Here is a 27,252-nt window from a genome sequence, read left to right as displayed (position 1 = left end):
CTTCTTTATAGAAAAAACAATACAAAAAAATGTTACATTCCTAAACACATGACTATTAATGATATACTCAGTTTCATGAGTAAATTAAAGCCAACCATTTGTAAAAGTAACCACTCTAAACACGCGAGGGTGCCTATATTTGGGAAAGTTGGCTATGTCTTTAAAATTCTATTTCTTTAAAAAAAATTAGTAATTTAAATGACATCATGTTCATATGAATGATGTGTAAAACTCAGATTGTCTCAAAATATAAATTTCACATTATTTCATTTTTAAATATAAAAAAGCAATCCTCTTACAGTTTATGAAAGCATGCACAATACATATAAAGGGGAAAATAGGATTTAAAAAATAGTATCATCTACTGCTCTCTGTGAACTCACATATAAAATCAACAGAGAAAAAAATACTGGAGGAAAAATGTGCAAGCAAGGGGAAAGAATAGAAATCAACAGAAGAATCACTGCATTCAGATATATTCCAAATTAGCTTTTTTTTTTTAAAAAAATTTTGTCCTTTGCATAAATGTAACAAACTAGAAGTCTTAAATCTGTAAGTTAACAGAAAATTTCCCGAAACTCTTGAATTTAGAAGTTGAAATTTCATCAAAAGAATAAAAGAAAAGTTTGTAAACTCAAAACTTAGGCATGCTGGCATAAAATAAAATCAAGAGAGTGCCCTCAATTCTTGAAAGCAGTAAAAATGGGACAGTTAGTCCCATATCAAGTGACAGTTATTTCAACTCTTCACTTTGTTTAACTGTTCACGTATTGTGCTGCCAAAAGGGGAGAGGTCTGGGGACAAAACAGCTGAAACAGCTGTAGCGCTGAGCCTCAGTCTCATTCTTACGTGATTTAATGTTGGCATCTCTGTAGGTGCCATTGAGAATTGCAAGCTCCATCAGCTGCATCTTCTTCAGGCTGTCTTCTCCCTCCGCCTATACATGGAAAATACAAGAGCACTAAGCACTTGAAATGGTCCATACACATCACAGCCATATCTATGCACAAACCTTAAAATAGGTATCATGTGACTATAGCCATCTGTTTCAATCAGGGAAGAAAGATCAGGGAACCAAAAGGTGCTACATGCTGAAGCCCATTCTCAGTAATGGGATGTTGATACACAGGATACTCTCAACTGCCACCAGCTACATTCCTAAGGTAAGCTACACTGATTTATTAATATTCTTCTAAAAAGCTTTACTTTTAAATGGAATCAATGGAAATATCAGGTAAATTAAATACAGTATAGTCTCTATAGTACCTATCACTTTGTTGAAGAGTCTAAAACTCAAATGTATTCATTAAAAGACAAAAAACAAACTGGGATTTTAAACATGTAAGATTTGACTGTGGTATTCAGGTAAGGAAATTTGTTTAATTCTCCCAAAAAGGAAAATTTAATAAAATAATCGTAAGAATTTCTGAAATTTGTGTATATATTCTCGTTTCTTATGCCAACATCCCGCTCTCCCCTCAATTAGCAAATGCTATCAATTCTAAAGCAAATCCATCTTTAGGGGCATCTGATACACTGTCCGAGCCAAGAAAAACTTAATAGTGAAATGGGGCACTATTGGTAATTATGCAACAGGCAAAACCCAGGGATGCCTCTGATCATCAAAATGGCCATTTCATTTACCTTGGATTTGCCCCACACCCTCTCCATTTACTGTTGTCACCCTTGCTCTTGTCATTATTGGCATATTACCAAAACTACTACAATAATGTGTTAATAGTATCTGTTCTCCAATCAATCTATGCACAATGGCCAGATTAACTGCCCAAAACAAAACTTTCATCTTAATGTTTCTTAACATTCTCATGTCTTAAAACCCTTCATGGTCTCTTGCCATCTAAAAAAATAATAATACATTTAGATTACCTATGGCCTGGCCCCAAATTATCTTCTCAAGTTAAATCAATCTATGTTCTTTACACATATCTTATGTTATAAATCGAGCCAAATCACTCCGTTATTCATCTCTGTGCATATTCCTATTTCCTCCATCTTGAATGCTTCTCTGCGCTACATTCTACCCTTCATCCTTCTTTCCAAATCCTACTTCATCCCTGCAGACTTCAACCTAAGTGCTACCTTCTCAAAGGGCTATCCCTAGATCGTATTTTTCTGCCCTGAATTAGTTTGTTGTATATCACAGCTACCAAGCAAAGAACAAGCTCCTAGAGAACAGAGCCTATTTCCTATTTATCACTGCCTATCTTCCCACTCATCCCATCTCCCCAAGTCATTTGCTAGGATTTAGTTTTTAAATGACTGGTATGAGAAATCTTTAACTGTATTTACAAATCTCAAATGTCTAAATCCTGCAGGATAATCTTCAGGAACAGAAAGATGAGGTTCATCCCTGAAGATGGTGGCAGAAATGGAACTATGTGCTGTTCACATATTTTATGCATTATCTAAGCCTCGGGACTTAATATTTCAAAGGAAAGTAACCCAATGATACATTTTTCTGATATAACATTGGTCCTTCTGGATTCAAAAAAAGGAGCAGGTGACAAACTTCTCAGTCCTTTCCTATTACACAAAACTCTGTCCCTGGCACTGTAACAGCACATGGGGCACTACAGTTTGTAACAAAGAGAACTGCGAAGTGGACTTCTAACAAACTACAAAGAACTTTTTTTAAGGTAAGTGAAAACATCATGTCGGCATGTTCCACTGCCGACTTTTCGGTAACCTACTCTGCAGTAGCAGAAAATGGAGAAGATACTCGCACTCTGTGGAATTGCTATTCCTTGATCCCTATGAACATGTACAGATGAATGAAAAAAAAGAAGTAATATTATTTATTTGAAAGACACATTACTTGCTAAAGATAAAAATAAGTAAGCAATGTCACTGGAAGAGAAGAATTAGAAATCTATTATGGGGCTTCCCCGGCGGTGCAGTGGTTAAGAATCCGCCTGCCAATGCAGGGGACACGGGTTCGAGCCCTGGTCCGGGAAGATCCCACATGCTGCGGAGCAACTAAGCCCGTGAGCCACAACTACTGAGCCTGCATGCGGCAACTACTGAAGCCCATGTGCCTAGAGCCCGTGCTCTGCAACAACAGAAGCCACCGCACCTCAACGAAGAGTAGTCCCTGCTTGCTGCAACTAGAGAAAGCCTGTGTGCAGCAACAAAGACCCAACACAGCCAAAAATAAATAAATGAAATTTATAAAAAGAAATCTATTAGGATAAAACTGCATAAACTTGTCCACTGAAAACTAGTGATACTAAAAATTAAAATTTGCCACATCGTTTCAAACCCAAATCTATGTATAACAGAATACCAAAGTAAGTATATAAACTATACTCTATATAAACAGAAAGAAAAGCAACAGGTATACCTTCAGTCACCTTCCACAAGAAAGTGGTACACATTTGAAAACGTCAGAAAAGTAAGAAGAAGAAATAAAGATGAAAGAAGAAGTGAGGTGACACAATGCCTCATACACAGTGCTGTACAAAGAAGAGGAGCTAGAACACGTTTTCACTGAACAGCTTCTTTCGGATAACAAAATAACCACACTCATTAGCTGGTGATGCAGTGTAAAACTTGGGAGGAAGGCAAAGATGACGGAAGAAATACATGTGTGCATGTGCAGGGCCTGTGCATATGTGTGTGTGCCTTTTGCAGGGTACAGGAAATGAAAAACGGATCTAGTGACATCAACAGAGGAGGATAAAAACCAGAGCAGCACAGCTTTCACTAGGTGGTGTCAGTGAAGTGTGTCATAATGACACAGTTGCTGGAGGCCACCAAGACTTACAAGTTACGAATTACAGTATGTACACTGAATTATATCACATTATGGCAGGCTATACTAGTATCTCCTAGCAGAACACAGAATTTAGTCGGCAAAGCTAGAATTTGAACCTGGTGGTCTCACTCCAGAACAAGCTTCTCTCTTCCATCCTCACCACTCCTACCCACTCTGCACTCACAGGGCATGACGTTATGTGTCTCAAGAGACAACTATGGACATTTGGGTGGCTCTAGTTTTGGAATATTGTGAATAATGCTGCTATGAAAATTCTCCTACAAGGCTTTTTTTGTGAACGTAAGTTTTTATTTTTCTTGGATAATTACCTAGCGGTGGAACTGCTGGGTCATGAGGTAAATGTATTTTGCATGGAAAACATTACGTGAAGATTATCAAAACACTGTAACACATTTATCTTTGAAATATAAGTTTAAAAATATAACAAACATTGATAACTCCTCTACAGGTCCACTGCCCTGCATCTAAAACCTGTGACATCAGAAGTGTTTTGAGAACTTTTCAAATTTGTAGAAAAATAATATACCAATGATTACATAACATTCCCAATGGGTCTGGTGGAATACTTCAGTAATCCAAACTATAACAAACATAAAAATACTTAAACTAAGTGGGATTAAAAAGACTATAAACACACTTTTCTGAACTTTTTGGGGTTTGCAATTATGGATGACAAATTATGGATCTGTATAAATATATATAATTTATGCATGTATTACTTAATATATAGCTATGTTATCAGCTATATTTAACAGCTATGTTAAAAGTGATAGAAATAGATCATGGTTAATATTGGATCAGAGTAACATGGTTTTAATGTTTTAAAGTAGAACAATTTATATACTGTTCTACTACCTTATTAGAATTAGATATTAGATCTTCATCATTTAAGCATTTATACTGCATAACAGATCTATGGCATTGGTACTTTATTATCTCGGAGGCTCAAAAAGATTAGGTAGCTTACCCAAGGTTATACAAGGTCACAGTGCAAAACCAGCTTTCAAACCAGAGTACCTGATCCAAAGTCCTCATTACCTTCTCCAATGTCATGCACGGTGACTTAAAGTGGAAGCACTTTTTGAATTCATCAAAGAATTCACGTAAGAAATGAAGAAAATTATGTTTATTTGGTATTTTAAAATCCATAAAGTACACATTAAAAAAAACCCCACTACAACAGTGTAATTAAGTACAACAGAGCTAAAACAAATGTTTATTTCCAAATAATTAAAATGTCAACTAACACAATAATCTGAACCACTGCCTGTAATAAAAGCCCAAACTTTCCAGCTTAGCATTCAAGGTGCTGAACAACTTCTATGCAGCCCTATTTGCAAATGTTTTGCACTAGTCAAAATCATCTGTCCACTGTCCCCTGGAATATATACTTTGTGCTTTTCTGCCTCTAAGTTAGACAAGATCTTTTCTAGAAGCATGCTGCGTATGCCTCTTTTGAGAGCCCAGAGATAGATCACTGGCCTCTCCAGAGTAGCCTTTGCTAATCATTCCCACAGATAATGATATCACTTTCCTAAATTTATGCTACTCCTTTTGGGGGAATCAATCATATAGAGCCATGTGTTATCTCTTCTTTTCTATTTTTTCATGTTGTTTTTAGGAAATTCCTTACGTGACCTGTAGGCATGAATCAACTAATAACCAATACACCAGTCTTCTTTTTGCCTCCAATACCTTGCAAACACGAACTTACTCAATACATTTTTAAAAAATGGATTCTTACTTTTCTATAAATTTGAAGTAATGAGTAGAAAAGGTTTTCCAACATTAAAGTACATGACTTAATTCACTTGGAGAACAGGGCTGAGCAAACAGTAAAGAGAAAACAAAGAGTGACCACAGTTTATAAACAGTTTTAATACCAATCATCGCCTGCATCTGCCCTGTCAACTAAAGAAAAGTCTGACAAAGAACTTAAGGACTTACACTTAAATACAGGGTTTTATACAGGGCAGTGACATAACAGCATGTCTTTAAAGGCTTATTCTGGTATTTTGTGAATGGACTGTTGGGGGCTCAAGTATGATTAAAGAGACCCAGTCACAAGCTTTAATCCAGTCCAGGTGACAGAAGAAGAACTGGACTGGGGTGGAAGTAACACAGACAGAAAAAGTAAGTTAACTTGACAGGACCTGATGACTGACTAGATATAGGGGGTGAGGGAAAAGGAGACATTAAAGAATGATGAGGTTTTTGGATCAAGCAATAAAGGAGATAGTGACTCCATTTAATGAGAAGACAAAGGCTGAGTGAACTTCCAAAAGTTCTGGTTGAAAATATTATGCTTGAAATGCTTATTTTAAACACCCCAGTGGAGATGTCAGGGAGACAGCTGAATAAGAATCTGAGGTCTACTTTTCAACTTAGCCTATAAAAAGCGAGTAGAAAAATTATCTCCCACACCATTTTCAGAACATTTTTCTCCAAGATGATACAGCAATTATTAAATTTCAAGCTGACCTGCTATATGCTTTCAAATGCTGGGTCTAGAACTCTATATAGTTCTATATCTTCTAGGCCAGCTGGTTTGTTAGGCTCTATCCAAGTGAGGGGCATTAAAGTGAGAATGAAGAGCTGGCTGAGGGGAGAAGGAACGCCGCTCCCTCCGGCGCCAGCTGTTCTCAGCTCTGCACCTACCTTGCCAGGGTCAGCTGTTTGCAGGCCCCACACTCCTCTCCCAGTGCTTCTAGAACTGGCTTCGCTGAGCATCCCCAGCCCTCAGCCACAACCAGTGTAGCCACTCTTCTGAGCTACTGAGATTCTATCACCAGCCAAGTGGCACCACTTTGTCAGAGGTTCTCCCTCTGCACAGAATTTTCTCAAAATGTCTTAAGATCTAATAACAGTACCATTTTCTCTCTTATCTCCCAGCCCTGGTATAATAGCTGCTTCCCGGAGTTTCTAAATCTGAATTACACTCTTATCTCCTTTCTCCGTTTTTAGTTCTCAACACCCACTTAACCAATAACTTTATTAATTCTCTCTGTTGAAATACCTAGCGTGGTTTCTGTTTTCCTGATAAAGAATTGGCTCCCCAGCACTGCTTCATCAGAATCTGAATTTCCCCGCCTGGCATTTATGGCCACATCAGCTTCCTCTCCTTTTATAACACCAACTTCATTCTGTGTCAAAAATCTAAGTACACTCTATGATGATCTGTTATTTCTTTAGATTATTTAAAGGTTCCTTGATTCATGTTCCTTCCTTTTCCCAGTCTTCACTGTTCAGTTAACAGAGGCTAATGAGCACCTACTACGATACAGATACTCTGCTAATGAGTCCAACACACCAAAAAAATGATATTCACAGATCGAAGTACATTACAGAAATTCCCAGAATCGTTACAGAAATTCAATATCGAAAAGATGTATCGGAACTCCTATACTTAGGTGGAGAGGCAAAGTCAAATTAACGTCATTACTTCACTTGGGCAACAGAGCCTGCTCATCTTTTACAAAGCAAGCCCTTAGTTCAAATAGTATGCAAAAAAGGCCGTTTCACTGAAAAATCCATGGGTCAAAATGTTAGAGACACAGTAAAGGGGAAAGAAATCTTGTCATGTATTTTTCTATTTCCCATTAATTACACTATGCAATATACTCCGATTTAATCACAACACCTGGTTCAGCAGCAACAACTTAACACAGATAAAGCAAGGTAAGGCAGAGAAAAAGCATGAGGCATTTTATTTAATCAGAAAAGCTTAAAACACTCAAACACACACACTCACTGACAAACACATATATACAAAGCTCCATACACTACATAAACTACATTTTATAAAACTAACGAACACTTTTACCTTAGGGTAATACATTCTGTCTTTTTTTGACAAGCTATAAACAGATTCATCTCAAAGCAGTGATGATCTCGGAAAAGAAAAGCCACGTCTACTAGAAAGCATTTATTCCTTTCTATGTGAAATATAGTATGATACAATTTGAAATATTTTTTATAGTAAGCTTAATAGAAATGACAAACTTTTGAAAGATTTCTATGATCCACAACTCAGGCTACATACTAGTATGAGTAATAAATAAATAATGATAGTAGATATAAATAATGATAGCAGATATAAAAATAAACATAAATAATGATAGAGCCACATCATTATTTTATAGGAAAAAACAAAAGACTTCTAAAGTTGACTGTATTGTAGGTGGACTTTATCAAACTATATGGCTGGGGCAATAGAAGAAAGGATAACTACAAATTGTGAGCTTAAGAGAGCCTTATCCTATAGCAGAAGATGAAGAGTGAGAACCTGAAGACAGGGTCTAAAAATCTATTTGCTGTGAGAGGTATACAAGAGGAGTAGGCAAAAATATACTATGACAGAAGCTGACACAGGGTGTAGTGGAAGACCAGATGAAAAAGTATGGGGAAAGAATCACAAATCACTTTGAGGATCTGATGATAACCACGGACTGTCTAGAATACATACAACGGTATACAGACAAAATGTGATGCACAATTGTAGGGGGTTAACCATGAGAACTAAACTCACCTATGAGTATCTGTGTTAGAACTACTAATTCACCCCAAATGGTCTTGAAAGACTTACAGTATAATGTCAATCTTCTACAGGGATTCTTTAAAGTAACCCATTTTTCACTAGAAGATATTCATTACGTTTCTGAGCCATCAAGCACAGTCTAATGACCTCAAAGGAGAGCAGAGGCAGAAAGCTACTTGGTCCTTAGAGCAATCTGAAGTCACCACTGCCAGTTTTCCTTATATTCAAACTATTTTTGGATATAATCATTATGGTGACACACCTGAGGCCTTTAATTTTGGTCGACTCCCACGTTAACTTTTTTTCTTTGTTGCTTCATAAGCTATCTAAAGGTATACCTTCATTATAAATAGTTGACTAAAACTTTGAACTAAATTAAGGCCAAGGGAAAACAAAGCAGGGAAGGCAGAAAGGTTGGTAATTTCTTCAAATGCCAGCTGGCAGCATCTGACCTCTCTGACGCACAGGAGCAGCAAAGGCAGTGAAGGCAGATCAGACTGTCTTTTGCACTATAATTTTTGTTGCAGATTGTTGAGACATTTATCAGTTTTACTTGGTCAGAAAAAAATAATTAAGCTAATTAAGTATTTCATTTTTTAAAAGACTTTTTTTCCCCCTGGGATTTGAATAACAGTTTCTATTTTATCTGTTTATAAAGAATTTAACCTTTCTTATCTCATTTAATCCTCTTGATAACTCTGTAAGGTATATAACACAAGTATTATCTCTTCCACTGGCTGCACTTTAGGGTAAAATTAAACAAAAGATAGGAATTTGGCTGCCATGTGAGAAAAGCACTTGAATACTTCTTATACTCAGCCATCCCGTGAGAGTGAGAAAGCCATGTTCGCTTTAGTCACACTTGAAGAACCAAATAACAATAAATAGAATTTGGAATGTAAACAACACATTCCTTTAGGGATGAAAAATATTTTACCTCTGAAGTAAATTGCAAATACTCTCCTATTTCTTAAGTGGGAAGCTATCTACATAGCAATCTAAAAACCTCATTTTAAAGTAGGCATAAAATAAATCAGGGAAAGTTAAGTACAGCAGTTGACTGAACTTGCCTTAGAAAACTTTTCTTCTATAGCAAGACCAATTGTGAGTGGAACAGCTGTTGTGCTAGAGTACACCATACCTTAGAGGAAAGCAATCTAGGAAGTTCCTCTACTTAAGAGATTTGAACCTTATTAACTTTTACAGTAAACCAATAAAACCACTCTCCTTAATTAAGCAAGCTGATTATGCATGGTCATTTTGGGTTTGGGCTCTTCCTGTATTCTTTGTGGCTGCTATGTTTACCCTGTATTTTGAGGCGTTTTATGAACAGTAAAAATCACACCGTATCCAATAATGAACCCATAAAGGTTTAGTAACAAAATTATCAATAGAAACAAAACTGAAAAGTGGTGAAAAAAATATAAATGCCGGAAAGCATTGTAAGAAACCCAAGAGTTCTTTCTTCAAAGAGCAGATGGAACTTACTGTAAGTCATAGATGACAGTTGTGTGCTGTGACCTCAAGTCTTGGCTGAATGTTTAAATGTACATAATGTCAACAGATGTGCTGGGAATGGAACAGGTATGTTCAGGCTGCCAAGGAATTCCCTGTAACACCTGATGAGTTCATCAAGAAGGGAGGCACTGACTTCCCTGGCGGTTCATTGGTTAAGACTCTGTGCTTCCAATGCAGGGGGCATGGGTTCCATCCCTGGTCAGGGAACTAAGATCCTATATGTGGCGCGGTGTAGCCAAAAAAAAAAAAAAAAAAAGAAAAAAGAAAAGAGGAAAAAAAACAGGGAAGGGAGGCACCTGCCTCAATAGATTTCTTTCCAAACACACTAAACTGATCTATTTTGTAAAAGGTACCAATGATATTCCACCAAGGAGGGAGAAAACAGTACCATCTTAAGCTACCAAGGACAGGATCATTAGTCTGTTTAGTAGGATATACCCAGGAACTGAAAGCAGAAAACACTGAAGTCACTGGGACTTACAAACAAATTGACTTAGGTATTGTCTTTTCAAATCTAGGTGCTTCTATGTTGCTTTAAAATTGTATTTTAAAATTACCCATAATCTACCGCTCTAGGAAAACAGCATTTTTATTCCCACATAAGTCTTATTATGAATGGAATTTTTCCTTTAATATTTGTTATTCAATTTTATATCTTACTATTTTTATGAAATATTCTACCAACATTTTTTGTATTATAGTCCTTGAAATTCTAAAACATTATATTCATTATATAAATGTTTACTGAAACACTATCTCTTGGACAGGTTTTATTAACTAACGAATAGTTTGCCCTCTTGGAAACTGGTGGTGGGGGTGGGGGTGGGGGCGGGGGCGGGGGGACTGGGGAAAGGAGCTGGAAGCAGAATATTAAGCAGTGAGAAATAACTGACAATAAGGACCTTCCAGAAACACACTGCAACGGTGCTGAATGAAGTTTGGGCTGGTGATGAACAGAGAGGGAAGGCTTTGGGGTATCGTTACATAATAATGTAACAATTTGAGACCTAAATGATGAGTGAGAGTTAAAGAGGGGAGAAAGAATGAAGTTGGTTCTGAAAAAAAGAACATGTTCAAAAATTTAGAATCAAGAGTATGAAATAAATAGTAAAGCTGGTAAGGTAATAAGTCATGCTCAAGCAACTGGACGTACTTCTTGGGAGTAATTAGAAGTCATCCAAGTGTTTTAACCTAAGGAGAATCATGATTAGATTTCTATTTTAGAAGCATCACCCTAGCTTCAATAAGGAGAATATTTGGAAAAATACAGCAAGATCATCAAGATTAAGAGGCAATTATAGGTTCCTAACCCAGGCAACACATAATGATATCCGAACTGAGGTAATTCCAGTGGGGATGGAGAGACAAGAATAGGAGTGAGAGATGGTTAGAGGGTAAAACCAACTGTATGTGTGTCAGGTGGTGTTTAATGGTTCCCTAGCGCTCAACATTAACCTTCTGTTTTATAAAGAATTCTGTTATAATAAAATAGATAACTAATAAGAACCTGCTGTATTAAAAAAAAAATTCAAAAAGAAAAAAGAAAACTGTTATAAATTGCTCTCCTGATGGGGGACTACTTCTTTTGAATAAATACCATGAAGATGAATTGCATTTATTTAATCCCCTCTTCATTCCAGAAGATGCACACAACGTTAAACTACGTCCTAAAAAGGCTTTTCTAATGTACATGGTTACACAAAGGTATGGGTATTCATTTTATGGAACCTTCAATAACCTGGTTTTATTTTTTAGAACATCTAAACAAAACAATTGCTAACCAAATGGGAATAATGCCACTGAGTTCCTTGAACAATTCCTTCAAATTGGGCTTTTTCTCAGGCATTAGAGAGCTGTGATTTCCCCACTTTTTTTCCCATGAAAACTGACCATCTGCTAAGATTGTTACAAAAATATTGTCGTTCACTAAAAAGGTTATGTATAAGGTAAACTTGATGATCACTTTTTCTGCGCCTGGCAGCATTCACCTGACAAGCTAGTCCAGTAACAACAAAGAAAGATTAGGGAGTACGAATATTGCTTGTTTTGATTGCTTTTGTGTGTGTGTGTGTGTGTGTGTGTGTGTGCGCGCGCATGTGCATGTAAAATATATATGTATGTATCACATGTATGTACAATATACAGTTCTTAAAAGTTACTTGTACTTTAAGTTTTCTTTTTAGTATGGAAAATACCAGACATATATAAAATTAGTATACTCTTAAATATGTTAGATTCCATTAGCAGATTTTATATTTCAAATACTTCTAATTTACAAAAATCAGTACCTAAAATTGGGTTCATGTAAAAGATGTATGCTTTATAAAGAATTTGCTGTAATGCATTTCTTTAATTTAGGAATACCCACAAAGGACTGAGTGGTTCAAATACACTTTAATTGGCTTGTAACTATAGTCATGATCAAATCTAAGAATCACTGCTTTACTTGGTTTTTAAACTACAGAAGTATTTCTTCTCCTCAACAAGCTCTAGTGCTTCAGTTTTGTATGATTATTTTGAGGGATGGCACAATTCTTACCACTGGTATTAATATACAGACAGAAAATGGTATTTTTTCTAACATGAGTTTTCATGATAAGAAATGAAAATAGAAAGCAATGAATTAGAGAATAACATACATACAGGCAAAGCCGCTATTGGTAAAAATTTGACTGACGTTCCATAGGCAACAGGAGCTTTATGTTGGGATGCTCGATGCTTTAAATATTTGGTATAAATACTTAAGGAATAATTTGCTAAATGTAAAAAGGCAATGGCTCTGGTCCCAGAGTTAGAAGTAAATCAACTCTGGATCTGTCCTGTTATAATCTGGGTCTACAGTACCAGATTTATAGCTTTTTCAAAAATCTTTTGATTACTGAAATTCTCACAGGAAAAAATAACTTTGTTATTGCAAGTTTGAAATTCTCCTAATTTCCCATGAAAAACCTTTTATAAATCAGAAGTTTTTTTTATAACCAAAGTTCTGATTATTATTTGGAGCACACCTCTTCATTTGTTGCAGAACAGACTAGACTGCATACCTTAATTTCAAAAAACAACTACATTATTAGGTTCCTAGCATCTATAATACTAGTAAACATTTGTTCAATGAACATAAGCAGATGCTTAACACACCTGTCAAAACAGTAATGTGTTAGAGATTAAAAAAGAATAGAACTTTTTCTTTAAGACGTTATGAATAACAAAGTGAAACACTACTACTATTGCATATTAATATGTACTTGTTTAAAAAACCTGACAAGTACTGTGTAGTGTTTTCAGGGAAAAAGTTTCCTATTTGCTGGTCTTTCACTGGAAGTTTTAAATCGTGGAGTATTTAAGAGAAAACTTTCTTGTGGTTTTTTCCTGAGCCTTTTCCCATCTTAGTTTCTACTATGAAACCTACTATCCACTTCCTCCACTTCCAGAGATCACTATAATACACCAAATAAACAGAGTGTTCTGGGACCTTTAAGTTATTTAATATAGGGGGGACTATAAGTGGGTAAAGGAGAAACAACATGAAACAAAGTTAGGTACACACCAGCTGGAGATGAGCTATGAATGCCATGCTAAACAGTTTTCATTTTTACCATGCAGTGACAGAAAGCCACTGCAAACGTGTAACAGGGAGTGTGACGGTGCTTCTATATATTAAAAAGAGAGCTCTGTGGAATCTAAAAAACAAAACAAATGAACAAACATAACAAAACAGAAAGAGAGTTACAGATACTGAGAACAAACAGGTGATTCAGTGGCAGAAAGAAATAGGTGAGGGCGATTAAGAGGTACAAACTTTGAGCTGCAAAATAAATGAGTCCCAGGTATGAAATGTACAGTATGGGGAATACAGTCAATAACTATGTAATGTCTTTGTGTGGTGACAGATGGTAACTAGACTTATCGTGGTGAACATTTCGAAATGTATAGAAATATCAAATCATTATGTTGTGTAACAGGAACTAATATAAGATGGTAGGTCACTTATACTTCAAAAAACAAACTCATGGAAAAAGAGATCAGAGGCGGGGTGTAGGGGAAGGGGGAACTGGATGAAGGCAGTCAAAAGGTACAAACTTCCTGCTATAAGATAAATAAGTACTAGGGATGTGATGTACAACATGAAAAATATAAATACTGCTGTATGTTATATATGAAAATTGTTAAAAGAGAAAATCCTAAGAGTTCTTCATCACAAGGAAATATATTTTCCTGTTTATTTAATTCTGTATCCGTATGAGACAATGGCTGTTCACTAAACTTATTGCGATAATCATTTCATGATGTAAGTCAAATCATTATGTGTACACCTTACAGTGCTGTATGTCACTTATATCTCAACAAAACTGAAAGAAGAAGAAAAGGACAGGAAAAAAGAGAGTGAGCTCTAGCTGCAACTAGGAGGGAGTACCAGTGGATCTAGCCCAATAGTGAAAACAGAAAAGGTAAGAGTCACGTGCTATTAAGAGGCAGAAGCCGAACTTGATGAGGAAGTATGTGGAAAGGAGTGGGGGCCTGGGGGAAAGCAGAGGTGGAATGAAGGACATATGACTTCCAGGCAACTAATGTCATCCACACAGAGAACACAATGTAGCAATCACTGTATGAGGAAGACAGGGAAGGATGTGATTTTACTTTTGGAAATGTTATGTTTGAGATGCCTATATGTCATCCATGGGGAGGTGCTGAAAAGACTGGTGATCTGGAGTTCAAGATTAAAAGCATAATAAAAAATGATCACTATGGCAGTGGTCCTTGGAGGTATGGTTACTGATGAGACTGCCCAAGAAAAACAAATTAGAGAGATCACTCTGGGAAGTATCCACCTTTAGTGAGAGCATGACATTTCTGAAGAACAAGTATCAAGCGATCAAATAAGTACTTGGGAAACTCATTAGTTTTGTCCCATTCTCATTTATATTACTAAATCGAAATCTTTCTGTGTATTGAAGTCTTGGTTTCTAGCCTGGTAAACAGCAGTTTCTTGCCTGGTAAACAGCAGTTTCTCAGTAGAAGTTTGTGAACTGAACTGCTTCTGACAGTCACTAAGTGAGTCTTTTAATTTCTACACGTATGTTATAATTCCACAAGGTGCTACACTCAGTAATCAAGGTATTTTATTTAAACAGAGCATATCGCTACCATTCACAGAATTCATAAAATAATACCACAAAGTAAGCGAATTCATGAATCTGCTAACTTGCTCGGAGATATTATATTCTACAAAGAAGTTTAGCAAAAATACTGATGCCATGACAGTTTAATGGCATAACTTTAAAAACAAATCCATTTATATTTAATTTATACATTAAGGATTATTTTTTCTCCACAAAGGCATTAAAGGTTAAGAGAATAAAAAACAAAAGACATCTACTTACATAATCCTGCAATATAGGCTTCAGAGTAATTCCCATAAAGGAGAAGTCTTATTATTAATTAATTAATTAATAATAATAAGTATCACTTTTGAAATTAAATGTTCAAAATTCAGCTATCAAAAATACAGAAGAAAATTCAAGCCATGAGATGAGCTACCAAATAAGTTTACCTGAGACACTCTTAATACTAAAATGCTCATCTGAATCATTAATATACTACTAAAATCTCATAGTGGTAGTTAATCTGAATTCTACTTATAAATGTAACACTAAAACATTTGAAATGTCAAGAAAAATTGAGTATAAGGGTCAAAAAATAAGAGCAAGTTAAATAAAATATGGGGCATTTGGTTTTCTTAACTTTTTTTGTCAATCCAATTTCAAAGTACATTAATACAAAGTGAATGGATTACAAATGTTTCACCTATATAGAAGGAACATGATGCTACTTACCAACCATCAGAAGGGCATGCAAACAAATTAAAGGGTTGCATGAAAATAATTGAACTGAAGAAGACACACTGAGAAATCACCCACCTATTTTTTTCTATTAAATAACTTGAATTCTTTAATAAAAATATTTATATTTTAAATTAATTTTAGAGATTTGTGTAGAATACCATACACTTAACAGGGAAATAGAGAAAAAACTAAACTGCATTATCCCAGCCAGTGAGCAGCATATTTAATCATGGAATAGAAACGCTAATATTTAAGAACAAACAGGTACAAGCAAGTATAAAATGTTATATAACAAATTCAACATGCAAATTCTGAGGGATGCATGGAATACAAGATTAAAATGGAAGAACTTCCCATATAAACTGCAAAAATATTTCTTCAGAAATAAACATACGTTGCCCTATTATTCTAAGCCCAGATCCCGTTTTATGTTTGCAACACCTCACATTCCGAATTGTAAGCCATCTACACTGCCGACCCCCACAAAATACTGTATTTAGAAAAGCTACTCCTCAATGAATCCTTATACGAACAAAAAGGAAGATGTTTCTCAAAGCCTTTATTTATGAGAACTTGTAGATAAGACATATTTTATTATTATCACCAAGAAACTTCATTAAACTGAAGCCTCAAGTTTGGGGAAAAGCCTCTCTGATCGTTTTAAAAAGCCTGACCCACCTCCAGACAACATTATGGCTGAACGGTAGTAAAGAGAGCTCATAGAGCTGCTCAGTGATTCACAAAATTTTGGTTTGATAGTGATTGAAGTCTTAAAATCTACACTTTGTCACACTTTCTTAATTTAACCTGTCTGTATGGACTGCTATCTATCCAAAGATACAGCGCTTTTAGTTATTTGTGAAAATTCTAGTTGGAACAATGTTCCTGTGACTGGCCTAATGCAGAATAAATGACACAGCTGCAATTCTGGTGAGGTATACAAAGAAACTGATGTAAAATTGAATTAAATTGTCCCACTCTGGAAGAAAAAATTAATCAGCACATTTCAATTTCTGCAAATACTTTTCTCTCTCATCATGTTTATCAAGCAGTACACACCCACTCCCATCAGAGTACCTTACACTTAAGCATATAACATGCTAACGCCATTTTGATGCCAGGAGTTCTGGACTTCTATGATGGTCTTTGTATTCTAAATTTAAATGTAATTTTTATAAAGTCTTCCCTGTCACTGGGTCTAGTTTTATTGATTTATTAAGGTTCAACAATAATCTTAGAAATACAGAATTTGAATCAGTCTACTACTTTGATAATTATACCTTAAGTAGTAATACATAAAAATTTATTTATTGTACTTTAAAAATATTTATTTTATACTTTCTCATCGGAATTGAACAACCATTTCGCGTTCCTGCATCTCCTTGTGAAACATTTTTGAAAAATTCATCTACATTTACAGGCTACTAAGGTTAGCAACAACCAATTTTTCACTTTCCTTACAAAACTTTAATCTAGGGACTTGAAAATGTTAACAGACTTCCCCCCAAAGAACTTATTCATTACGTGAGAATATTTTACAGTCTCAAAAATTTTAATACTTAAATCTCACTAAGTGTTTTTTCTGGAGGGTGGATATAAACCACCAATGCAAGAACTATTATTATTACTGATATCTTGAGGAAGCATAAGTGATGTTCATCACCGGAGGCATTTACGGCAGCATTTTCTCACTAAAAAGTCATTCCACTAAAAACCCAGTTCTTCTGAGAGACAGGGAAAGCCGAGGCTCTCTCTGCCAAGTATTTACATGCAACCTGAATAATCCAGTTTACGAGTATAAGTACCTTACTTGTTTTCCAAAAAGCTTTAAATGTTCACCTCTGTGAGACAAATGTGACAAGTGTAAGATATATATTATGTGCACTAAGCAAAATTAATCTTAGGTTAATGTTTATTAAAACAAAACAATCACTTTAATAGCATTATTTGAAGATACACTTAATTTAGGAAGGCAAATTTATGTCTAGAGTTGTCACTTTTTTTCCTCCAGAGATCTGGAAGAATATATCTTTTCTTAAATGTGCTTACTGTACTATATTTAGTGAAAAGACAAGCCATAGTAATCGGATCATCTGCATGGAAGCATGGATCAGCTTATTCACATGAAGAATTTAAGAAGCTATCAGCCTTCTATACAGTCCTGCCTATATGAGAGGAAGCAAGGACTGGCTGCTTTCAAACCTGTAATTTATGAGTTTATTCAAACCCGCCAAATTGCTTTACGTAAACGCCTCTCACATTTAAAAATTCCCATGGCAACTCATTTAGTTTGGCAGACAGGAAGACCCAAATTCAATCCTTTTATCCTGCAGCTAAACCATTACAATGGTAATTCTGCTCTGACACTCTGAAGAGACTGCTAATTACTGTACTCTGGGTCCCTAGACAGTTCTCCCATCCAGATTAAAATAGTTGTGCAAGGCAGAAAATGGTAGCAACACCCTCTTTACATAAGAGAGATGCTCTCTCACATTACAGCTCTATCAAGGGGCAAGTGCATTACAGCTAGATGTCTTTTAATACCTTACCTTCTTTCCCAATAACATGAAAAGGAGGGAAATCATACCACAGATTTCAATTACTGATCCCTTGGTCAAGAACTAAATGCAGGGCCATCAGTTCATTAACAATCCAGTTTAAAACTTGAACTCCAAGATGAGACTACACTATCTCCAGAGTCACTACCTCTCTTCCTATCTTACTCTTTAATTCTTTTCATTTATTTTCTGGTGATAATTAATACACAGTTACCTATGAGTCAAATGGTGATAGCACTAGAAGAAACAAATCTCTGGGAAACATGAAAAGCAAACTTACTAAAAAATTATTTTGTGAAGGACCCTTCACTTTTCACTACTCTCCCAAATAATGATGACATTGACAACTATAGTTTTTTTAAAAAAGTGAATTTAAGTTACTTTTTTTAAATAATCTTTTTCAAATTTCATAATATTCTTGAAATAACTGGCAACAACTTTAAATTTCAAAATCCTCAGCTGGAAATTCCTCAGAATCTACTAGATCAATTACTTCGGTTAATATTACTGAGCTCTATGTTTATAAATGCTTTCATAAAGAGATCAGCTATATGTTCAAAACCAACTCATGTTCAACTCCTCAAATACCTATAAACAAACTTAAAGAGGCAAAAAAAAAAAAAAAAAAAAAAAGACACACTTATACCCCCCCATAAAGTAAGAAAGTGAAACAAACACTTTACGAATTGTCTGGGACTAGTGGCATCTTGTGTACCAAAGCTGGTCTTAAATTATGAGACAGTGTAAATTTCAACTGCCTGAAATCACTTAATTTCTCTAATACAGGCTATGGTGACTCATTTCGTCTTTTCAGTTTAGTATTCCATCTCCCCAACAGAAATCTTTTACCCCCATTCTTATTGAAAGAAAGGAAAAATTATAGTGAGAAAGAAGACATTTGAGCAGGTATCCCTCACTTCTACTTTCCCAGTCTTTATATCAGTAATATTCCCCAACTTCCACTGTTCTAGTGTTTTGTTTTGTTTTTGCGGTACGCAGGCCTCTCACTGCTGTGGCCTCTCCCGTTGCGCAGCACAGGCTCCGGACCCGCAGGCTCAGCAGCCATGGCTCACGGGCCCAGCCGCTCCGCGGCATGTGGGATCTTCCCCGACCGGGGCACGAACCCGTGTCCCCTGCATCGGCAGGCGGACTCTTAACCACTGAGCCACCAGGGAAGCCCCTGTTCTAGTGTTTTTTATGTCCCTTCAGAGAAGATTAGAAAAGATCATAGGATATGCGTCTATATGTCTTAGCTAATGATGAAACAGTATTCTTTTCCAACGAAACAGAATGAGAATTAATTCAAAGAGGGATGGCACCTGATACCGGAGACGGTAGATGTACTCCCACGGTGAGTGAGTGAGGGGGGGGTGGGGGCACAGAGATACTTGTATACACGTTATTTTTTTAAGTAACATTAAGCGGTTTACAATTTTCTTATTTATTATGCCGCTGTAAGCAAAAAGGTATATTGGTGAGATCATGGACTAGCAATTAGGGCGCCTTTTGCAGTTAGGGACAGAATCACTTTCTTTTGGCATGGTGCCTCCTGTGACCAGGAATGAGCTTGTAACTGGCATGGCCAATGATGTAGCTAAGGTAATCAATCCATACAACATAAAGAAAAAGAGAAGAAATGAGGGAACATGTGTCTTGCACTTTCACATAACTAAAATAATAATTTTTACCTTTACAAAGTCCTTCTAAGACAAGTAAGCAACAATAATCCAATTTTACATATAAGGAAATAAAAGTTCTGAGTTTAAGTGACAGTCCCTGACCATGCATGATTTGTGCAATCCTACTGCATTTGTTACCACTCTAATGACTTGAAATGCCCAACTCTCCACCTCTAAAATGCATATACACTAATCCCCTCTGTCTCTAGGAACTTTGTACCTTGAAGTTCCAGCTCAAGTCTCACCCACCTATGTGAAATCTTCTCCCCTAAATACCCCAGTCCACTGTGACATCTTCCTGTAAACCTCTATAACATCTTCTTGAACACTGATTGCCACCTATATACTGCTTGTTACTATCACTCTAGAAAATGTGTTGCATTAAATAATTGGCATTTGGGGGGGGAGGAGGAGACAAAGACTTCAAAATTAAAACAAGGGGAAAGTTGCCATTACATAAAGAGTGAAATCTTTTAATGATGCCAAACTGTTCATATAGGTTGTGTAAGCTATACATACATACATGTACACATGTGCACACATCAAATTAGTCTGCCATTTCAGTGCCTTCAAGGAGAACACGCTAGTATGCATAAATATTATTACAATGAATGAATGGAGATCTTTACACATCTCTTTTAGTAATTAACAAAAATAGGGGGAAAATGGATAAGGACAGAAGAACTGAACATTTTCAACCACCTTCATCTAAATGACATTTATAAAATACATATCCAACTACTGCAGAATACATGTGCTTTTAAGTGTAAAAGGGATATTCACCAAAACAGACAATGTGATGCAATATAAAAAGTCCTAATTAGATGCAAAGAGAGTGAAATCTTATAGAAAACATTTTCTGAGAAGAACAGAATTAAGTTATAAATCAGTCACAATAAGATAAATTTAGAAGTCCCAAATATTTGGAAACATCTGGAAGTAACCCATAGGTCAAAGAAGAAATCATGAAAAAAATTAGAAAATACTGTGAAGTGAATAGTAATAAAAATACAGCATAATATTATATTTGAGATGCAGGTAAAGCATTATTCAGAGAGAAAATTTTTAGTATAAACAAAAGGTCTCAGAAGTATAAAAGAAAGGTCTTAAGTCACTAATCTTCCACCTTTAAGAAGCTGCGAAAATAAGGTTAAACCCTAATAAAGTAGAAAGAATATATAAAAGCAGAAATCAATGAAACAGAAAAGGAATAAATAGAGAAAAATCAACAAAACCAAATACTGGTATGTAGCAGTAAAAGATGATTAAAATTAATAAAGCTCTAGAGCTGGACTGATCAAAAAAAAAAGGAAGTCACAAATTACTAACATAATGAATGAAAGCAAGGACACTACTACAGATCCTACATACCTTAAAAAGATAAAAAGGGAATATTATGATCAACTTCATGATAAAAAGTTTAACTTAGATGACAAAGACAAATTCCTTGAAAAATACAAAAAAAAGAAAAAAAAATTTAAGTTCTATATTTATGAATGAAATGGGATTTGTAATTAAAAGCCTTCCCACAAAACCACAAGACAAAGGCAAGCCACAGATTAGAATATTTGTCCAATAATGGATGTATTCCCAATATATATAAAGAACTGTTTTAATAGTAAAAAAAAAAGACAATAAAGAATGATAGAAAGATTTAAAGATACTTCATCAAAGAAGATATATGATTTCTCAAGCAGCACATGAAAAGATGCTCCACATCACTTGTATTCAGAGAAATAAAAATTAAAACTTCAACAGGTGAAAGGATAAACAAACTGTGGCTTATGTATTCAAATGGAATACTAATTATCAATAAAAAGGAACAACCCAGTGACACATATAACAGCATGGAGGAACCTCAAAAAAGCCACGCCACATGAAAGACAGGCACAAAAAATGAAATCTAGAAAAGGCAAACTCATCTAAAATAGGTAAATTCATAAAACCAGAGAGTAGAATGGTGGTTGTCAGGTGCTGGGGGAAGGGAGGGGCGGTAGGGGAAATGGGGTGATGTCCATAAAAGGGTACAAACTCTCAGTTATGAGATGAGTAAGTTCTGGGGGTCAAAGGTACAGTGTGGTGGTTACAGTTAATAACACTGTACACTTGAAATTTACTAAGAGAGTAGATCATACAAATAAAAAAACAGTAACTATGTGGGATGATGAATTTGTTAATTAACTTGATTGTGATAATCATTTCACAATGTATAGATGTATATCAAATCATCACATTGTACACCTTTAAAAAAAAAGCACTTGTACATCCTAAATATAAACAATTTTTATTTGTCAATCTTATACCAATAAGGCTGGGGGGGGAAAATAAAGTTTTTAGATCATAATAGAAAAAAAGGCAAAACTAACCCCAGTCGTTGCCTGGGGGCGTGGGGGGGGTAGTTAATTGATAGCAAAGGGGTAAGAGAAAACTTTTGGCATGATGGAAATCTTGACTGTGGAAGTGGCTGTATACAGTTGTCAAGGGCCAAACTGTACATTTCAAATGAATGAGTTTTTATTTTATGTGTAAAAAAAAAGGAAAAAATTCCTCAAGAAGCACCTCTTCTTCCTTCTTGTCTTCAAATGACTATTCTTCAGCATTAAAAAGAGAGCTCCTATGTATTTAAATCATGAGTTTCCAGATTATTTCTCAAACAGGTATCTCTGTAACGCTAGATGTGAATACAATCTCAGAAAAAAATTTTTGATGGTCAATTAAATTTGGAAATGGTTTCTACCAGAGGTTCACAATACTTACTAGCATATTTAAAGGCTTCCTTTACCCCAAATACCTATGAAAATTATCTCATGAAATACAGTTAGGGAAATGTCATTGCCTAAATATTAAAGATCTTGCCGTAAATAATTTTCTGTACCCCTAGTGTTCTAAAATACAGCCAACCTGGAATAAGTATTTGTTAATCTTAACAGAATACTAGAATAGCTACACTTGGATAGCCAACAGGCATCTCAAATTTACTAGATCCAAAACTGAGTTCCAAGTAATCTCTTCAAAATCTGTTCCTAACATATCCTTCATCAAGGTAACAGCAATTATATCCTTCCAGTTGTTCAGGTTAAAAATCTTGGTGTCATCCTTGATGCCTTGCTTTCTAACATCCCACAGACAATCCATTAGCAAAACCTGCCAGTTTCACTGTAAAAATATACTCACAATCAGACCATGACTCGCCGCTATGGCTACACTGGCCCAACCCATCATCACCTCTCGTCTGAATTAATGCAATGGTCCAGGAATTGGCAAACTTCTTGTGTAATAAGCCAGACAGTAAATGGCTTTTCTGGGCATATGGTCTCTGTGGCAGTTACTCAACTCACCACTGGAGCGCAGAAGCAGCCACAGACAACACGTAAATGAATAAGCATAAGCATGGCTGTGTTTCAATAAAACTTGTCAGACAATGCAATTTGAATTTCATATAATTTTCACATTTCATGATATATTCTTCTTCTCCAAATATTATTCTTCTGATTTTTTTCCCCAGCCATTAAAAAATGTAAAAACCATTCTTAGCTCATGGGCTATTCAAACACAGGTGGGAAGCTGGATTTGGCCCATGGGCCACAATTTGCAGACTCCTACAACAGCTTCCTTTCTTTCACCTTGTGTTCTTTATTCTGTTTTAAACAGAGCAGGCCAGCAATCCTTATAGAATATTAATCAGATTATGTCATTCATTCCCCTCTCCTTAAGCACTCCAATGGTTTCACCCATTCTAGACTAAAAGCTGAAGTCCTTAAAATGGTTCACAAGGGCCTGCACAATAACTAATCAATTGTCCTAATATGTACATGAGAATATTAAGACCAAATTAATTAAAAGCAGGTTTAGATACTCTGTTACAAAAGGCAAAAGAAATGGGAATTTATAGCATATTACAGTATCAGTGTAGCAAGAATAAAGGAAACAAAAACATCTGATGACAGAATTGGCAAATGAGTAAATTAATTTAATATACAAGCTCTCTGTACGTATCAAATCTATGTTAAAGTGATGTGAATTTCCCAAAATTCTGTATATTTGTAAGCACATTAGGTAAATGCTAAGCAAAGACTGTAAGAAGTTCAGCCAAGAAATTTAACAGCCCAGTTTATTTTGAAAGGCTCACAGGAAAAGTGTGAGAATTATGATGTGAATAAGAACAAGCATTAAAATGTCATCTGAAGAAAGTTTTTCTAATTATAATAAACCAGTTCAACACACATGTCTAAAAGCCTAAGGTTTATATATATAAAATTAGTAATTAAATAATCTACTAAAAAATACCATTTGTCTAATTATGAAGTTATTTATCATAGGGTTATATTAAATTAGTAACTGCGTCATAGAAGTTTAATTAAAGAAACAAAAATTTATAGAAAAGCATATAGCAGCACATTGCAATTCGGCCTAATAACAAAAATGATCAACATACCCTGTCTTAAATATTTAGCTAAAATTAGGAAATAGTCGATATTGTAAAACTCCAATAAGAATCATAAAAGCTAGTTTTTCCACCCAGTTAACTTTTAGAACAAAGCAGTTACATAAAACCAGAAATCACAAATGCAGGATCACAAATCCCTAATAATTCCAAGTAACACTAATTTCCTTATAGGGTTCACTTAAAATGAGAAGGCTATTACCGTATCAAATCTTGACATGATTGTTTCTTCCTATATAACCTTTGCTTATGTTCTACCTATATACTCAGTAAAATTCTACCAGTTTGAGGATTTCCCCATAATCTTTTTAGGAGGAATAATGTTTTTTCACTCATTTCCTTATACTGCATTCTAGTACTTCAAAAGTCTTTCTCCCATTTATAAGCTAACTTGGAGAGAACCAATACTTATAATACATGTGAAATTTTACTTTATACTTATATGAAGCCATCAAAAGTCCTAAAATTAATTATTTCATAAACATTTTCCTTTTCTGACTTTAAAATTTTTACAACTACCCATACTTTGTTTACAATTAAGAGCCATTTCTTCAGCATACAATAAGGAATTTCAGAGTAGATAACTCACTTGTTACCCCACTTCCAGAGGAGTGAAATAGCAAGTCACTGATAATCTTTATATGATTTATTTAAAGAAAAAAAAAAAATCACTCGTACTAACTTATGAGAGAATGAACTGAATGGGTTAAGACTAAAAGCGAAAAGACAGGTTATTTTAACTGGGTTGGCAAGAATATATGTCTTCAAGAAATACTTTTGGAGATAGACTTATCAATACCTCAGCAGTTGGTCTCTGCCAAGGATGACCTAAGTCCCCAAAGATGAGCAAAATCAGGGCACTGCTCAATAGTCCTTTTCTATCAGTATGATTTGATTTTCACAAAATGTTTCACTGTACTTATGAGAGTATATTGAAGATCTCAAGAATGTGAGGAGGTATGGTTCAGATTTATGGAAATGAGATTAAACAACTGATTAACTGTACCTACAATGAAAAGGATATTTTTAGTAGATACTTGATGGTAACAGATTTAGACTTGCCAGACTAGTTATACTATATGTAACTAAAAGAAATGACTCTTCTCTAGTTATGCATGGTTTATTCTGTGATTTAAGAAACAAAAGAGATTAGAATAAACGGATTACTGAAATCAAAGAAACATCTGAAATAAAAATGGTATTATCCAGGGTAAACAAGTTTGTTAGGTAAAGCATTACGACTCTACAAATGAATGAAGTGTGATCATCTCAAAATCCCTATTACTTTTGCAGTGAAATTAGAAAATGCTAAGGTTTCTCTGAGTTCTTGTGCTTGCTGGAAAAATGGGGAGAAAAGAACTTACTTTGCAAGGTTGTTTTGAAACCCTAATTTGAATTTTGAAAGTTTGAACTCTAAACATTAAGTTATGTGTGGTGTTACGTAAACTGATGGAGACACATTCAAATCATCAAAATTATTAGAAAAATTAAAATTATGTCACAAGGAGCACAGGTACAACCTTAACCGAGATTTATTAGCCTTATCTCCAGATGTAAGATACAAAATGGAATATTTATTACATTTAATTATAAAATTTTAAATCAAGCACAAAGTCTACCAACTCTCCCCTTCACACCCCCAGGTCCCTTAAGCCAGGATTAGATCTTTTGCTATATAACATTAAACATAATAGGCACAAAAACATTAAACTACACACAACTCTCTTTCTACCTCTTTCCAAAAAAGAATTTATTCTACATGGATAGGTAAGAAACATTTATACTGAAATAATACAAAGGTAATCCCATACTTTAGCTATAAATTCATTCTGTAAATGATATGTAAACTGAATCAATATTCCCCACAGAAACAATATGAAACTAGGGATTGTGTACCTGTTCAAAATGTGATCATGAAGATTTAGAATTTTTGTTACAAAAAGCTAATGTAAAAACTCATCTAATATAAATATTTTTAAGAACCATGAGAATTATTATATTCACATTTTTGTGATTAAAGATTAAAAAATTTAGTAACACCCAGGGTTTGAGACTGTGTTGAGAAACAGGTATTTTCAGATAACACTGGCAGGACTACAAATAGGTACAAATTTTCTGGAAGGCAACTTAGAAATTTTAATATGAGTAAAGTACTAAAATTTAAAATGCACTTTATATGGAGTGGAGGATAAGATCACTGAAGATGAAGCAATAAAAGAACTGAGAGGCCAAGAGTACTGAAAAGATCATTTACTTAAATAATGAAATCTTAGGGGAAAAAATTTCAACTCCTTTTTCTGTTGTCCCATTCTTTCTTGAACTTGAGCTAATCAGGCTTTTAAATCCACCATCCAAAAATCTGTTTGGCAAGGTCACCAATGACCACTACTTGCTAAATCCAATGGTTAACTCCCCATTCTTATCTTAACTGAACAATCTTCAGCAACAAACTTCTCTTGGCTTCCAGGACTCCACACTCCTGGTTCTTCTCCAGCCTCAGTGACTCCTCTCCTTGGGGTCTTTTCTTATGTCACCCTCCAAAATTCCTTTTGGTGTCTTATCTACAATCCCTAAGTATGAACTTCAATAGTTTTTATTATCTTAGAAATATTAAGTGAGTTAAAAGTGTGAAAAGTGCTCAGAATGGTGCTTGGTACGTTAGTAAAAGTTAGCTCTTATTTTTCTAAAAGAAAATCTTACCATATTATGGGAAAATTTCACTATGAAACATTAACCTTTCTGTGGTAAACAATGATATATGCCAGGAGAGTACGTGGAACCCACAGACAACTCAAATAATGTGCTCCCACTAACACAGCTCACCCAACATAAGTATTAATTTGTACAGACTTCTGTACACCCATTACTTGCTTGCAA

At 35.1% G+C, this 27,252-nt stretch overlaps 1 protein-coding gene across 8 annotated transcripts in view; it reads right to left on the bottom strand.

Moving 5' to 3' along the window:
* The window catches only part of QKI (QKI, KH domain containing RNA binding), a 139,509-nt gene that overhangs the window by 12,678 nt on the left and 99,579 nt on the right, over window positions 1-27,252 (bottom strand). For all 8 annotated transcript variants that reach the window (XR_002642884.2, XM_022560804.2, XM_022560781.3 and 5 more), the window contains exon 5: window positions 850-937. Coding sequence is in view for 7 of the 8 variants with exons in the window: in XM_022560804.2 (XP_022416512.1) it covers window positions 850-937 (88 nt within the window). In the remaining variant the exon portion in view is untranslated. The remainder of the gene's footprint in view (window positions 1-849; window positions 938-27,252) is intronic.

Source organism: Delphinapterus leucas, chromosome 12, assembly GCF_059928025.1.
Source record: "Delphinapterus leucas isolate spDelLeu-1000000601 "Yukka" chromosome 12, BTC_Dleu_Yukka2, whole genome shotgun sequence".
Taxonomy (NCBI): Eukaryota; Metazoa; Chordata; class Mammalia; order Artiodactyla; family Monodontidae; genus Delphinapterus; species Delphinapterus leucas.
This window is presented reverse-complemented; position numbering and strand designations above follow the sequence as displayed.